The 17,849-nt window shown below is 42.9% G+C and overlaps 1 protein-coding gene across 5 annotated transcripts in view; it reads left to right on the top strand.

Annotated features, from left to right (window-relative positions):
• The window catches only part of DYNC2I2 (dynein 2 intermediate chain 2), a 44,397-nt gene that overhangs the window by 16,106 nt on the left and 10,442 nt on the right, over window positions 1–17,849 (top strand). For 4 of the 5 annotated variants that reach the window (XM_085855679.1, XM_085855682.1, XM_085855681.1 and 1 more), the window contains exons 2-7: window positions 1,821–2,192; window positions 8,626–8,783; window positions 8,893–9,050; window positions 9,444–9,553; window positions 9,676–9,840; window positions 13,174–13,406. In XM_085855679.1, coding sequence (XP_085711805.1) covers window positions 1,830–2,192; window positions 8,626–8,783; window positions 8,893–9,050; window positions 9,444–9,553; window positions 9,676–9,840; window positions 13,174–13,406 — 1,187 coding nt within the window. In that variant the 5' untranslated portion in view covers window positions 1,821–1,829. The remainder of the gene's footprint in view (window positions 1–1,820; window positions 2,193–8,625; window positions 8,784–8,892; window positions 9,051–9,443; window positions 9,554–9,675; window positions 9,841–13,173; window positions 13,407–17,849) is intronic. The other variant, XM_085855683.1, reaches the window with a different exon arrangement.

The following is a 17,849-nucleotide window of genomic DNA, read 5'->3' as shown; positions in this document are numbered from 1 at the left end:
TTTGCGTCTTGGAGGTTTAAATTTAAAAAAAAGTTAAATGGTAAATGGTGTAAAGATTAACAGTGTTGATGGCATAATGGATTTGGGGGTTGTTATGAGTAGTGATTTGGGATTTACTAATCATTGTACGATGATTGTTAAAAAGGTGAGTATTCTATACTTATGAATTATTTGCTTCAATCCTTTGTAACCAAGGAGATGGAATTGTTGACAAAATGTTTCGATGCTTTTGTACGACCTACATCGGTATATGCATCACGAGTCTGGTGACCACATTTTATGAAGGACATTAAACAAATTGAGTGTCGGTACAAAGGCAGTTCTCATGCAGAAGACTTGCACTTAAACATTTGGGTCTTGTATATCAAGAACGTAGAGTACACCGAAATCAAGATTCATTGGGATCACGAGGACTGAGGGCTGATCTTATTTTTGTTTACTAAATTTTGTATGGGTACGTAAACGTTAATTTTAGACATCTCTTTCAGTTTAATAGTACCCAAACTCGTCTCAGATGGGTTGCCTTTATTTCAAAAGTCTTGTAGACTTGGAGTAAGACGATCGGTGTTTAATATTGGAACTGTGAGAATTTGGAATCGTTTAGGACTCCAGGGTTGTTCTTTCCCCGAATTTGAACAGATTTATGACTGAACTGGAAAAAAGTGGATTGAAGTAAAAAAAGAATTGTCACAAATAGTTAATTTCTGACTTGCAGATAATAAGTCACCTGAAGGCTGCTGTGTCTGCTTACTCAGGTATCTACGATTAGTAATATTATGTTTTGTACTAATGTGATTTTTGGTGCGTGGGCATGTAATATTTTTGATGTTTTTTTGGACGGAGGGTAATGTAAATAAATGAAATGAAATGAAATAATCCAAATCTCCGGGGAAATAGTAATTTTTTTCCACTTCGATAAAAACTATTGAACCTGGCTTATTCGGGCGTGGAAAAGGCAACAGACCGCTCACCGATCGCTCCCAACTTTGTCTTTTTTATTTGCTGTTAATAAATGCGATGATTTTGGAATTTCACAATACTCAATACAGATATACTGTAATGGGGAATAGGCTAATGCTGTCTGTTGGATCCCGGAAGGAGAAAGCCGACCCGCATGCACACAGTTTGTGAGTACATACATGTACATGTCTGTTCATTTCCTTCACAACTTGAACAAACTAGATACAGAAAAATGGACTCGTCTTTGTCTGTTTGTTAAAGAATGACAGAAGAAGCTTTTGATATAATTTCCTAACCAACGGACGGATTCTCGATGGACGAAGCGAGACAAGGCAGTGAAGGAATCGACTCCAGAGACTTGGAACCGTTACAGACAAGTAGTCATTTCTGTAGAATTTATGGTTCGATTCCCGGTTCCGATGAAGGGAATCGATTCTTTCACCCAAGCCTAATACTGAAGTTTGAGGCTAACATTTTCTCGAAGTATAAATTGTTCATAATTTGGTTAGAGTAGAAATTAAATTGTTCCTCACGATCTCAGCAGCAACAAATGCAAGGTAAAACAAACGTTTAACAATGCAGAACTCCTTCGGGGTGTATATATATATATATATATATATATATATATATATATATATATATATTGCAGAAGATCTGAGAAAAGTGTCTATATGTAAGTAGATCTCTACGTGGACTCAAGACACCGACAGGCACAAAAGGAATACATTACACCCCACCCCATTCGGGTCCTGGCGAGGCTAATTAGTCTTATCATGATCAATTTAGTGGTTGAAGCCATTGTTGTGAAAACGTCTTGAAATGATTGTATTTCTAATGAAACTTTCTGCACGTGCTTACAGGCATAGAGGATGTTTTCAGATTCAAGCAGCACCCAAATAGATGTCACGTCATCCTGGCATGAAGCAAAGCCCAGTAGAGACGTTGCTACCCAGGCTGGGCCAACAGGTTCCCAAGAGGTGGCAGCACAAACAGGGAGCCGAGCAGAAGCTGAAAGCCAGACAGGTGGCCCAGAGTGTGAATGGGGCTGCATGAGTGTCGAGGATGACAATTTGGATGTGTCCAGTGAGCTCCTGCATGCCAAGATTGATGAGCAAGGGCTCCTCGATTTCCTTCGCCGAGTCGAGGTCCCGATGTGTCGAGAACTGCAAAAAGCTGCATCAAGTCGAGCCTTTGCCAGAGGATTGCGATTGGAGTCAAGTTTGATGACGCAGGTAACACACTTCTAACAGATTTTCAAAGTAGTATTAATGATGTGTCAGTTTTACCATGCCACAACAGTGCAGGCAGCATAAGCCTCATGAACAGTTAAACATCATGGTAATGATGCCTCTGTCCATGTGTTGTTTGATAGGCAGAAGTTATTGGAGCCATCTTGTCATGCTGATACGGTTTATTATTTCGTATGCAGCCTTTGGCTGCTGGTTGCATCATTGTTGGGAGCACAGCTGTGCCGCTGATGCAGTGCCCCTGTTTCCTGTAAGCTTGTCCTCATTTTACCGACCTCAGAAGGATGACAGGCTTAGTCAACCCACCTGGTGTTATTTAATAGCATGACAGGGGCTCAAACTGAAGACCCTAATATCTTAAGGCAACCACGTTAACCGTTAAGTGATTACCAGGCTTCATGCTGATACGGTAACATTGGGTACTTCGGGCACAGACTTTCCTAGAAAGTCAATATCAACGGTGGTAAAATAACATTGGTGAGTAAAATGTTATCATGATGCAAGGATTTGACAATGTACGATAATTTTGATCTTCCAACACGATATTTCCACTTTGCAGATGTGGCAACATGCCGGCAATGAAGGATGCCGGCCCGCACACAGCAGCACGGTTTGCCGTGTCGTCATTGATGTGTGACGTAGCACAAAACCTCCGTCGCACTTCAATGGTGACACATCTTGAAACGGCAAACCATGTGTGGCTGTGTGCGTGCCCGCGAGCTTCATAACGTTAATGATCTCGACGTCTCGGTGTGAGGCTGGACGGCTCAGGGAAATTGGCGATGGACAAAGCCAGAGCACGTGACTTGAATGATGTAATGAGACGTAATTGAAAGCCTGGGTGCCAATTGATTGACGACGCAACGTCAAATCAACGTATATGGAGGCAACGTAAGTCGCGGTCCCTGTATTTCGACGAACAGATAACCCGGTTCCACCGGGCTGTCATAAGGGAATTGGTTTCCAATAGTATGGAATATTTAGGAAGTTTGACAGGAATGTACTTTGGCAGCATAATGGCATGGACCCGTGAAAATTTCACGTAATGTAAAATGTGACTTTAAGTCCTCCACCCCTTTCTTCTTCAAGTCCTCGACCCCTTCCTCCATTCCATCCCCAAGTCCTCAACCTCAAGTCTTCAAGCCCTCCCCGCAAACCAGTCATCAAACCCCACGCTCAAGTCCACAACCTCCCCCTCCCAACCCAAAGGCTTCCATCCCCCTACTGCCCTTCACAGTCCAAGTATTCAACCCTCCCCATCCCCCCACACCAACTCCTCAACCCCTCCTCCCCTACCGCAACACCTCAAAAGTGTAAAAATTATTGCATTGATCAGTGATTACACATTCTTACATCAGATAGACAGACAGATAGATAGAGAGACAGACAGACAGACAGACAGTACACAAGGGCATTCTTACAACAGACAAACAGATAGATACAGATGGACAGATGCACATAGATCTATACATCAAGAGACACATACACATATAGATGTAGACAGACATGCACATGCACAGACACTGATAGATAGACAGACACACACATATAGATAGACACAGACACAGGCAGTGTTTGTGTAGTTTTGTGTGGTGTTTGTGTACTGGTGTGTTACATAATTAATAAGAGACATAATTAGAACTGCCACTTTATAGCTGCTGGCAGTGATGACTGGTTCAGCCATTTCAGAGAAGAAGATTTTTGAAGATTTTAAAAAAACAAACAAAAAAACAATATGGCTGCCGAATTGCGTGACCAATGACATCATTAAAAAAAATTTTGTGGACTATTTTATCCTTATATGATCCTCAAAATGTTTCATACTGATCAGATGTAGCGTTATACATATGCAGTTATGACGTCATAACGAAAGCAGCGATGATGTCATTTCAAAAATCCACTCATTCCCCATGAGGAGTACTTGCCATGTGGTAAATTTCTTTTTTTTTTTCTTGGTGCGGTTTCAGAGATAGAGGTCCACAGTTTTCCAGCATGGCTGCCACACCACATGACCTATCACATAATTATGATTAAAACATTCTACATGAGTAGTCGCACCAAGAGTGAAAATTTCGTCTTGATCCGACAAGCGGTTGCGGAGAAAAACACAAAAGTTCTGTGCAGACAAACAAACAAGCAGTCATAGACTGGTACTTACGAAATCGTTAACTTGACCTCTGACCTTGTCTCATAAAAGCTGTCTCGAGAGAAGGTAGCGACGCAAACCAGAAGTTTCTACGATGATTCTGTACCAAACCATCAACAATCGAATGTTTGACCTCACTGTGACCTTGACCTTTGACCGATTTTGACCAAACTCGAATCAGCGCTAGCCATCACCCTCCTGAATAACGTGGTGTAATTTGACATTGGTAGCTTCTTCCGTTCTCGAGTTACCGCGGATTAACGTAACGTAAAGGTCAAACTAAACGGCCCCCCCAACTCGAAAGGACGCCGAGGCGAGCGCGATGACGTCAGAGCGCACAAGCAAATCCTTTACGTGACTCAACGACACGTCTGCTCGAGCGCGCTGCACCACGTGGCGAGCCGTGATGCGGTAGGTGAAATATTTTTATACAATCTTAAAACGTCTCCAAAACATCCGATTTTTCTCAGAATTTCGACAACCGAGTGTTAAGCGTCCTAAGCGATCGCAATAACCGAAGACAAAATTAAAATCGAACTTAAAACGAACTCGTAACGTCGACCGAAGCAAAAATACTCCATTTATCCACAGGAATTAACGGAATTATTTAATATTATTTTATAACACTGAAATTTTTAAAACAGCCGTAACTCGACGAAAGTGACACACAAATTCCGCCGAATTTACCTCGATCTTCCAAATTCACGCTCCGTCAATAATACCTGTAGTAACTTTTCTCGAGTTGTCATGTTTTAGATGTTTGACCTCACTGTGACCTTGACCTTTCACCGATTTTGACCAAAGTCTAATCAGCGCTAGCCATCACCCTCCTGAATAACGTGGTGTAATTTGACATTGGTAGCTTCTTCCGTTCTCGAGTTACCGCGGATTAACGTAACATAAAGGTCACACTCGACCGCCCCCCCCCCCAACTTGAAAGGACGCTGAGGCGAGCGCGATGACATCAGCACGCACACGCAAAACCTTTACGTGACTCAACGACGCGTCTGCTCAAGTGTGCTGCACCACGTGACGAGCCGTGATGCAGCAGGTGAAATATTTTTATACAATCTTAAAACGTCTCCAAAACATCCGATTTTTCCCAGAATTTCAACAACCGAGTGTTAAGCGTCCTAAGCGATCGCAAAAACCGAAGACAAAATTAAAATCGAAGTTAAAACGAACTCGTAACATCGACTGAAGCAAAAATACTCCATTTATCCACAGGAATTAACGGAATTATTTAATATTATTTTATAACGCTGAGATTTTGAAAACAGCTGTAACTCAACGAATTGACACACAAATTCCACTGAACTTACCTCGATCTTCCAAATTCACGCTCCGTCAACAATACCTGTGGTAACTTTTCTCGAGTTATGTTTTAGATGTTTGACCTCACTGTGACCTTGACCTTTGACCGATTTTGACCAAAATCTAATCAGCGCTAGCCATCACCCTCCTGAATAACGTGGTGTAATTTGACATTGGTAGCTTCTTCCGTTCTCGAGTTATCATGCCTACAAACAAATACACAAACACACAAACAGAGGACGGAAGTCATCAATATACTTTCGAAATCTTTTGATTTCGTATGTAACAAGGAAGAAGAAGATGACGTGCAGAGCACGACATTTGCAAAATCCATAAAACAAATTTGACCTCAACATTAATTGGTGGTTGAATTCAATGACCAATTATGTAACTCCTCTTCAAATTTCAAGTAAATCGGATGAAAATTGACAATTTTAGAAATGCAGCCTATGATGACCTCTTGGCCGATGTGGAACTCAAAAATAATTGGCTAGTTTAATTCAGTCACCTGAAATCTAAATCCTCTTCAAATTTCAAGTCAATTGGATAAAAATTGAGGAATTTAGAAATACCACCTTAGTTGTTGACCTTGGACCTATGTTTACCTTTTGGTCCATGTTGACCTCAAAAATAATTGGCTAGTTTAATTCAGTCACCTGAAATCTAAATCCTCTTCAAATTTCAAGGCAATGGGATGAAAATTGAGGATTTTAGAAATCTTGAGGTTGTTGACCTTTGACCTTTGTTGAGCATTTGACCTCAATAACAATAGGCTTCTTGCTTATGCCAAACTCTACCATGTGGTGACGTTTTGTGAAGATCAGTTTTAAATTGTGAACTGTAGGCGACAGACAGACAGACAGACAGACAGACAGACAGACAGACAGACAGACAGACAGACAGAATACAAAATCGAATGACCAGTATACTTGAAAAATCTTCAATTTTGCAAATAACAAACGGACCCAAATGCAGTGCCCTGTCATTCGGTGAGGGTGATTAATATCACCTCGTTTGACAAACTGTAACACATGGACTGGACGTGTTCAGAATAACTTCGACACAAAGAACAGGAAATGGTACCACGTGAGTCCCCACATGGTGTCGGTTTGTAAACCTTTACATCACTTTCATTACTTTCTTTATCACATTCCTCATTTCCATTACGTTTACCCAAATATTTATTTGTTAAAATATTTTTATAAAACGATCCGTAGGTACCTTTTCAGTGTTTATGCAGGACGTACTGCACTGCACTGTATGTGCAAATATCCCTTGTGCACAAACTTGTCACATCAGGTTAAATGGGATACCTGGAGCAGAACTGCTGGAGTGGAATGTACATTTAGAGGAACTGTCGTGCTGGCTCGTGATTTGGATCCTGTGAAATACGGATTCGCTCACATTGGATTCATTTCATATAAACAGAGTTCTTTTTTAGTTTTGTTTTTTAACCTTTAAAAGTGAAATACAATGAAAGCTCTTAGACCGTCAAGGAAGCGTCATGGACTGGATTATGTCTGGACCAGTTGTTGTGCAACACCAGGGTGGAACACAATGGTGTATGTCTGAAGCCAGTGAGTAGGTTAGGGAGATTGAGTCATAATGTATAAGGAGTGTAAAACTGAAACTAGCATGTTGAGAAACAGTGTATGGTGAGGTATGACTGTGCAGTGTTCAATGACTGCGAATATTGCACAGCGCTCGCCAAGTGGCTTATGCACTCAAATGAAATGGTTAATAAGGAATGGCTGGCTTGGTTAGCGATAAGCAATCACCGAACCGTCATAGTAAACATACACCTCCCAGGGATGCCTGAAATATCAAATATGTCCGAATTGGACAAATGAACACTTATTTCAGGAGTCGGAACTGCTGCCGAGTTCGATTCTGGAACTTAAATTTTGTCATTCAGCTTGGTTTAAGAGATTCCCGAGGTTATGTCAGGTACCGAAATGAAATAATGCCACGAACGCTGGCATTATTAAACCAGGTGTTTATAAGAATTGTAATGTACCAAGCGATTTGTAGCTATGATGAACAGGCATTCGATAATATGAGTGAGGAAAGTGAAAAAAGAATAAACTTTATCGTTAAGAAATCGTTGCAGCCTGTTCCAAATCAAGGCATGGTTGAGCAGGCCAAAAAAATATGGCGGCTTCAGACCCCAGCGTGGTTACCCAGGATGCGCTTGAAGACCCCATAAAGTAAAGAGTGAGTTGTCCAAGGATACGCCTGATGAAGGATATAATTAAATAAGGCCGTTAATTATCTTCAAAAGGGGTGTTTTAATTAACCCGAACACACAATGTTCACTCTTGCACTTCCGTGAAGTTTTCTTGGTACGTATGCAAAGTTTCATGGTTTTGGAGTTACGGAGGAGACACACACACTGACTAACACACTGACACACACATGCACGCACGCACACGCACACACTGACATTATACTAGACATAAACTGTAGATAGAGGGATAGATAGATGTAGATATACAGGACTGTACAAAAGCCTTTGAGATTAGGCCACCTTGAAAATTAACGTTTTTATTGTCACATTGGCATCTTTTGATAAATAAAAGGTGTTCTAATGATCATGCTTTATTGAAGAAGCAATAACTATTGTATTTTACAACATTAATGCATGAAATGTCAAGATTTGGTGTGACCTCCTTTTTCATGCAAAACATCAGATATCCCTTTTGCAATACTTTCCTGCAATTTCTGGAGAAATTCCTTTGGGAGGTTGTTCCATGCATTGTGCAATGAACCAGAAGTGAATTGAACTTCCCTTCCATTGATGTAATTCAGTTGTTTTCTTGTTTTTCTTCCCTCCACGGTTGGGAAGAGGAGGGTTAAAGATTTCACCATTTTTATGTAATACCCCATTACAAGCCCTCAGGGTTATTGTTGAACAAGCACAAACTGCAACGGTATGTTCCTGCGTGTGATATGTCGCAGGGTGACTTGCAGCTCCTGCACACGTTACGCTTCCGGATGGCCGAACAGCAGGGACTAGCCATCACGGGTCTCGGATGGAGTGCATCAGGTTCTGTCATTGCAGTTGCTTATGGACGGTACAGCAGAGAAACCACACAAACTCGATCCCTTAATCCAAGGTTCTCAACTCCTCCTTTCCCAGCTCCTTGCCTTTGAAGGCTTCCACCTTACACTCTTGCTTGTTGGGTAAAATGTGTGCTAAAACTTGTACACGACTGTTTGTGCCAGGGTCGATAAGGGTGGTTGGGAAGCCGAGCGCTCCTTTTTGTGTACCTGGAATCTGCACCGGCCTCGAATGGACCCAGATTCTCCAGATCTTACACTTGAAGCTCCAGGCTCCCTCACCTGCCTTGCTTACCACCCTGAAAAATCCACAATCGTAGCCGGTAACGATAACAGAACTTATTTCATAACTTGAAGCACATTCAAGATTGTTGCGTAATGCAACAAAATTCTGTTGCAACACATTCAAGATGGCGGAACTGAGTTGCACAGCATTGTCCTCCCGCGTGCCGATTTTGTATGCATTCCATCTGTAACTTAGCTGTGCATTAATGCAATGAGTATTGTTGAATCGTTGTGACATTGTGACTCCTTGGCGGCCACCATCTTGCTTTTAACCGTGTTGTTCAACTCACCATTAAAATTCCTTGTCGTACTGCTACGTTACACGACTCAGTTATGCATTACTCTACAACGTGCCTCCGATGTGACTCCTTGGAACTCCTGGGAAGGTATTAATGTTTAAAACAATTTTTGTTACTGTTGTGCATTTATAGCTGGGGCGTGCAACGGTGGTGTGTATGTGTGGGAGACTAACAGAGATGGCGACATGCTGGCAGGACAGAGTTGTGGACAATCAGATGGGCATGAAGAACCAGTATACCAAGTGAGTGTTGTCTTTGCATTCTTTTTTTTTCTTTTTCTTGATAATGATGCCATAGTAACTGCACCATTCCTTCCTTTATTCCAACTGTATCATCATTTTTCATCACCCATCTGCCCTTGCAGGTGAGTTGGGTACGTGAAGGAGGAAGTGCTTCTCAGTCCTGGTTATTAATCACTGCCGGGACAGATGGGCGTGTATTGCTTTGGCGGTTCACTACACGAGGCTTGGAGCTTCAGAGGGGACTCATGCTGCTTGGGCGAGACCTTCCGGGGATAAAGTCCAGCAAGGTTGGACCACCGTCGACAAGACTGTTTATAATCATGCACATGGTTCAATTCCCAGATGTTTCAATTAGTTTTTGCATTAATCGTTTGCTTTGAATAATTGTCATCCAACTGGAAACATCCACTTCCTATGGGAGTGGCAAAGGGGGGCAGCATTTAGTTGGAGGTGACCATCCCAAACGAGTAGAATGTTCCCATGTACACCCTGAGTACAACCACCAAGTTTCAATATATTTTGTCCCACAAGCAAACAAACAAACATACACTGTGTTTCAATGCAACCCCCCACCCCCTCCACACATCCACACACATAGGGATACTATTGTAATACTGTAAACCACTGGAATTTGTAATACACTCCCCAACTGGGAGCAGGGCTACACGATACACATTTGCAGAGAGAATGATCCCCTCCCCCCTCCCAAACCCACACGACTATGAATTTTTTTTTAATGACTAAAACCTTCCCAGGGTAGTGCTGGGACTCAGTAGCTGAAACTTGGTTTGGATTCGGCTCGGTAGTTCAACATTTACCGGATCTCGGATCGGCTCAGAACTTTGATGAGTTTATTTATTTACTTTTGAAATCTTTTAAACACGATCAAGGCTCTTGGAAGACCTAGAATGAAGCGTATGAAAAACGATCGCATAGGGGATGCATGGCCTCAATCTAAGCTGCTTTGACAGATACAGCTGGTCTCAGCTCTGCTTGCATTACAATACAATGATGTCGCATGTAGCAAATGATAGCGATTCATTTGTTACTTGATACTGCAAAGTTTATTTCCATCCCTTTTATCCTATAATTAATATACACTGTCGGACCCCGACATTTGTGGTTGTGCTATTCGCGAACCCAACATATTTGCAGTTCATAAAATGTGACCTGCTTCGACCTTCGCGGCCTTATGCTTCACATATTCGCGATTTTTCACAGGCATTGTCACGCTTTTTATGACCTGCTTCGACATTTGTGGCCCTGTGCTTTGCATATTCCCAGTTTTTCTGGCAGGATTCTCGCTACTTCGCGTGTTACCTTTTCCAGTGGATCGGCAGGATCAAGGGGGGCTCGTGCCCTCGATATGTACTTACCTTATCTTATCTAATCAGATGCACCTGAGCAGAACTGCCAAGGACATACCAGCTAATGTGTATAGCCAATTAGTGGGGTAAAACTTCCTAGCTAACGAGAGACATGACAAGAGAGGAAGCCTCTGCTATGGTTAGAAAACATAAGGGATTTGTAATGATCATTGGGGATCAAATTGGCAACTCGATTGAACTCGTACAACGAATGTTTCGTACAGCCATCAGCGCAATCTAATCAACCTCAACCTCCGTCTGCAGGGTGCAGGCCAAACTATTGTGGATCTTTTTGAAACATGGAAGGCATTCCTTTGTGAAACTTGCTGTTTTTTTTGTCTCAGGACATTGACACCCCGACTTTCTGCTATTTCCATCATCTTAAAGAACTATCCACATGTCGCACGGTCAGTGTTCCCCAGATTGGAATGTACATGCAAGAACTTGCATCAGAACTTTCTGTCAGATTTCAAGATTTCCAATGTTTTGGCCCGATGTTTTCCTTTCTCATGAAACCAGACAGCTTTGATACCAGCGACATGGATTTGACAGTGTTTCTTTGGATGGGTGTTGAGGATTTTGAAATGCAGCTCCTTGAATTACAATGCTCAGGCCTCTAGGCCTCAAAGTTGAGGGATGTGTGGCGTAAACTTGAGGCTATCGAGGGCGATCACGGGGTCTCTATCCTGACCTGTTGGAAGTCCCTGTCTGTGAGATTTGACTGTTTGAAGAAGGTGACATTTTGACTGCTCTCATCATTTGGATCTACATTCCTCTGTGAGCAGATGTTTTCACATATGAAGTCAGTTCTCTGTCCCCACCAAAGCCAGTTAACAACCAAACACCCAGAGACTTGTGTGCTGCTTAAAATGTCAAACTAAGAGCCTGAGATTGGAGAACTCAGCAAGGGAAAGCAAGGGCAAGGATCACACTAAACGGTCAGATCTTCCTTTTCATTACTTGCAAAATCGAAGATTAAAAAAAAAAGTATATTGGTTCATCGATTTTGTTATTCTGTCTGTCTGTGTCTGTTTGTCACCTACAGGTCAGAATTTTAAACCAATATTCACGAAACTTCACCACATGGTAGAATTTGTCATGAGGAAAGAAGGAATCACTGAATTCAACCAGCGAATTATTTTGGAGGTCCACATCGGCCAAGAGGTCAACATAGGCCGAATTTCTAAAAATGTCAATTTTCATCCAGTTCACTTGAAGTTTGAAGAGGATTTGCATAATTGGTCACTGAATTCAACCACCAATTAATGTTGAGGTCAAATTAATTTTATGGATTTTGCAAGTGTCGTGCTCTGCATGACGTCTTCTTCTTGTTTATTTATTAATGAAGCTGCTAAAATGTAAATATGATTGTTATTTGATGTTAAAAATGTATCAATGGCATGCTGATCTGTAAATAAGAGTGAATAAGTTAACTCTTGGCACACCACTTCTGAAAGGTTGCCGAGCCCTGGTATATGGCCTTTGAACCAGGGAATCCCAGCACTATCAGCTAAATTCTGAGATGGGAAGACTAAATAAGCCAACCTTAAGACTAGGATTGTAAAACGAGAAGAAGCCCATGACCTAAGCCCACCTTTTTCCAAATCTCCAGTTTTCCCTTTTTGAGCATTTTCTTCTCTATCCATCTTGTCCACCCCCTCCGTCCTCTCCCCTACTGCTCATTCCTCTGCACATCCATTATTTGTCCAAGTTTCCCTATATTTTGTCCCTCAATCCTGCTGTTGGTGTTTTCCCCCTAATGTACTGTTACTTTTGCTCTCTTGCATCCTGATCCGTTCTGTGTACGAGCTCTTCCATGAGCCTTGACTATGGATACAGAGAAAAGTGTGAGAAACGGTGTCCCCCCTTTCACCTACATCATCATTAGTCCTTGACAATATATGTATGACACATGGTTGTTTTACCTCAACTGATGTGATTTTGGATGATGGGTTCGGTTGATTCTTCAGTTGTGCCTTATAGTTTTATACAATACTATAATTTATCTGCAATCTCCTCTGTGAGCCTTATTCAAAGATGAGCAGGAAGTTTTTGATATATTTAGGCTATCAAGCTTGATAACGATAGTTAATGGGGACGTGTTTTTCATGTAGTTTGTCTCAGTAGTGTGTGTTTAAACATTTTAGTGCTAAAATCATAGAAGAGAACCCAAATATTAACCTCTTCATCAACTTGTATTGAACCTCACAACACTTGCAGTTCTAACCCTGGCCTCCCATTTGACCCTAAAAGATTAGGGGAGACCTGCCAGTGGGCATCACTGCCCTCAGTTTCTTATCCGAAGATCCATCGATGTTCATAGCTGGGACTGAAGGTGGTCACGTACTTAAATGCTCCCTCAAAGGAGGACCACCGGTCTTAGCCCCTGGCCCTCCATCCTCCGTTTTGCTTCGAGCTCCTGCTCTACTTGCGTACGACCCTCTGCGGGGTCCAGTTTATGCTGCTCATTGCTCACCCTTCCACAGGTAAAACTGTGAACTGTCCGTTTTTATACCCATGTGGTCGCATCTCATTGCACCCTCAGAAAACATTGTACTATCCATTTGTGTTTATCACAGACATCACATGACTCGTACATGCTGGTGTTGGGAAAGGAGAAAGAAGGAAATGAAATAAATAAAAGCTTGTTCTAATGGAACTTTCCTTTAAGAACATCACAGCATTTCACTGGCCAAGCACCAATCGCCTCCTTTCATACTACATCACTTGGGACTTGTATGAAAAAGATGACACTGATACTGGGCCAAAGTATCGAGCTTATTTTAACGGTATGGTGCTTTTAATAAGTGGAAGACTGGTGGAAGAATTTACCTGAATGACATTATTCCCATGTTTATTTTTTTATTATGAAGAGTCTCTTATAATGTAAACAATTTCTCATATATTAATTACAAAGTGTTTGATATTAATGCAGATCTGCATTACCCATTGATGTGATCTCTTTGCTCTTGAGATTGATGTCAAGCTCACGTGTGTCGATACACTCTCTGGCTTCTTGCTTGTCCTGGTAGAAAGTGGAAGCATTTACTTGTGAACTAAAGTACGAGAATCAAGCGGAAGACCAAATACTGCATTGGACTTATCAGAAGGAACCTGGTTAGGATTCGAGTTTCAGCCGCTACTCCACGACCCTCAAACCCATCCAGGCGCAGCCAAGTGAGCCTTGCAGAAAATTTTTCTGCAAGAATTCACTTCTCCTTAAAGTGATAGATAATGAAAGAGAGGTATAGAGAGCAAAAGAGAAGAAAAATCAAGAATTAGAATGAATAAAGATCATTTAGAAAAAATAAAATTTGAAAGGAACAAAGAACAAAGATGTCGGGAAGAACCTGGATAGAGAGGATTCAGCAGTTCTTCCCAAGCACGATGTACAAGCTACCGGAGGTCCATCAGCGGGGAAGTGCAGTCCACACCGCATCAGGGTATGGTACAAACATCATGAAACGGAAGAACAAATACAGGTACTGCCAGTCATTGGAGTTTGATGCTAAATGATAAATGTACTGTTCACAACCCAAGGCAAGGAGGAGGAGATTGGGACCATACTCTGTGCAGAGCATTGGTGCTGCCCAAGCAGTCTCCTTGGCTATTGGGCATATTCCTGGACTGGTCGCCACTCCGACACAGTATACCAGTATGCTGGCACTCATTTTGCCGACCTCGGAGGGATGACAGGCAGAGTTAACCCCACCTGGTATTAATTGAATAGCTGAGTGGGATTTGAACTCAGGACCCTAGGATCCAAAGCCCACCACCCTAACCATTAAGCCAACACCAGCCAACCCAAGACCATAACAAATGGCTGCCAATTTTGTCCCTGTGCAGTAATGCAGCGAGCTTACCCTCCTTCCTCCACCACCCCAGTTTTCCCATGTAGCCTCAGAGTCGAGGAGAAATATTTGTACACCTACTGTATCAAATGGTTTCAAGCATTAATGACACGTACGTTATTTGCATGTCACGGAATGAAAACCAATTTGACGCGTTCATTCGCACAGAGTCGTTTCCAAGAAGTTTGTTCGCCATTTTCTTTCAATCTCCTTTTTCACTTCAATGAGAATATCACGTGGTTTAATATTTGAATATCATTTATGTTAATTGCCTGTCCGTTCATAGTGCCTGAGAAGCATGAGGAGTTTGTAAAGATATAGCTATGGCGGCGTCACGATGTCAGAGTATAGAAAGGGTGATGGAAGAATGCGCAAGTTGTAGAGCTGTGAAACAATTGGTGTTGATTATCTCATCACAGTATTTATTAATAACGAGCAAATACAACCTGTCGCTTCGCTGACAGGAATCTTAAGAAGGGGGTAGTTGGGAGGGGAAGCGAGGAGGGGTGAGGGAGCAAGGAAGGGGTGAGGAAAGGAGAGCTAGGAGGATGGGGGAGAGAGAGAGGAAGGGGGGGAGAGCGAGGCCTCACCACACATCGGTAGAAACCCCATGAGGGGGGAGGGAGCAAGGAGGATAGGGGAGAGAGAGAGAGAGCGGTAGTGGGGAGGCGAAGGGGGTTTTCTGGACATGCGTTTGATAGGGGGACTTGAGGAAAAGTGGGGGGAGGGGAGGGATGGTCCCCTTATGCCGGCATTAGTATAGGATTGAACAAAATTGGGTACGTTAAAACCACGTTCAAACGGGTCATACCAAGCAATGCCTGGACACCACTCAAAGATGTCCATGGGTGGTGGAAGGGCTTTCGGAGGAGGTAAGCATGAGGGAAGGGGAAGGGAAGGAAGGGCATTTTCCTTCAATCCTCAAAAAAGCGAGAGGTCTCCTTTGGGGCTCCCTGATGACGTTCTCAAAGCTAAGTTTCCGGTTGTTATTTGTCCCGTTTTAACTGTTTAATTTTCTCACCTACATGTTACTGTGTGTTGCTAGTTCGGTTTTGTTTAAAAAATCGTGCTATTTTGTGAGTATTTTTGTCGACGTTCTTACCTGTGCTTGAGGCCTAGGCCTAGGCTTGAGGCCTACCGGTTCCACTCGGTGTTCGATCGTTTTTTTTTTTTGTTTGTTTGTTTTTTCTCCCCATTACCTTCAATTTCTATCCTCCCCATTACCTTCAATTTTGACCCTCCCCACTTTCCAAACATCCCCCATTCTCCCAACTAATCTCTTTCTTATCTCAAAAAAAAAAATAAATAAATAAAAAATAAAAAAAAATATCCTACAACAACAACAACACGCTCACCTTCTCCCGATTCTGCTTCTTCTTCCTCTTAACTTCCTCGTCGTCTTCTTCCTCGATTTTTTTTTTTTTTTTACACTTCCATGACCTAATCTGTTGAACTCTCTCATACATTATTTTTAACTACAAAAACGATCTTGTAATGCTTCATCTTCCTCTCTCACACATGTGGTACTCTTTACTGTTTCACAATGCACTACTCTTCTGCTATTTTAACAGACTGCTCTCATTTCGACCTCTCCTTCATTCCTTGCCTAAAAAATCCAACTATTACAGCGCTTCTTCTCTCCATGCTCTGAATTCGCCTTCATTGCATCCATCAAGAATTATGTTAAATCGCATCTCTGACCTAAAACTTTTAAAAACCACAGTTTGCCATGGATGCTCGCTTTCCATCAAACATTCTTTTTTTCCAACTTCAGTGCCAACTCACCCCCCTCACCCCTCACTCTCAAAGCAACCATCCCACTCTTCTCCCTCCAAGCCTCCCTCTCACCTCTCTCAAAAATCCCCCCTCACCTTTCATCCCCTCACTCTTCCTTCTCAAAGTTGCCCCCCCTCTCATCCACCAACCTGCCTCCCTCCACTGCCCTCTCACCTCCATCTCTTCACTCCACCTCCTCAAATCCTCAACTGCCTTCTTCCTTGTCTCTTGTCCCTCCTCTCCCCCCGCACCACCGTGCCTTTTCTCCTCCTCATTCGGCCCCCTCCCCTCGCTGTTCTGCAATACCCCACACTCCTTCAGCAACCCTCCTTACCTGCCCCCCTCGTCCCTTGTCCTACCCTCCCCCTCCACCTCCTGCACCCAAAGCCTCCTCCCCTTCCTCTTCATTAAAAGTGTGGACCTCAAATATCCGGGGCCTTCACTCAAACCTTTCAGATCTTTCCATACAGGTTGCCACTGACAAACCAGACATTATCTGCCTAACAGAAACTTTCCTCTCCCAAGACGTGTCTGACTCCCAAGTATCTCTCCCTAGCTACTCCCTCTTACGGTATGACAGACCTGATCCTCGTCCTGGTGGAGGTGTTGCTCTCTTCATCAAAGACTCTATTCCTCACTCTCCATGCACTGCTCTCACTCCCCCACACCCCCAGGAATACCTCTGGCTTCGGCTTCCCCTCCACTCCCACCTCATGTTTATATGTGTACTGTACCGTCCACCGAACAGTGATGACTCCATCTACACCTCACTATCCGAAAACATGGACCATCTTCTATCTTCTCATCCAAACTCTCTCTTCCTCTTATGTGGTGACTTCAATTGTCAACACGCCAGTTGGCTAGGTGTGGGTACCTCTCTCACCTGCCATGGCACCTCAGCAAAAGCTTTCTGCGACACATTGGGACTGACTCAATCGGTCAACTTCCCGACCCAGATCTCAACCAATGGCACTCCATCTCTTCTGGATCTGATTTTGACAAATTTCCCTGACAATATCTGCTGCTCTTCCTTCGCTCCAATTGGTTCTTCTGACCACGTCCTTGTTAAAGTGGACATCTCTCTGGCTGTTATCAGAGAACCACCTCACCGCCGTCGAGTCTGGCATTTCACTCAAGCCGACTGGCAGGGTCTCCGAGCAGCCATCAAACTGACAGACTGGTCTCCTATCACTACTTTCTCAAACATCAACTCATCCTGGGAATTCTTTCAAAGAAACTTGCTCTCCCTCATGCACAGATTTATCCCCTCTCGTGTTCAGTTGTCTTACCCTTCCTCCCGCC

The sequence above is a fragment of the Eptatretus burgeri genome, chromosome 14 (genome assembly GCF_056783735.1).
Source record: "Eptatretus burgeri isolate ZD-2024b chromosome 14, Ebu_testis_v1, whole genome shotgun sequence".
Taxonomy (NCBI): Eukaryota; Metazoa; Chordata; class Myxini; order Myxiniformes; family Myxinidae; genus Eptatretus; species Eptatretus burgeri.
This window is presented reverse-complemented; position numbering and strand designations above follow the sequence as displayed.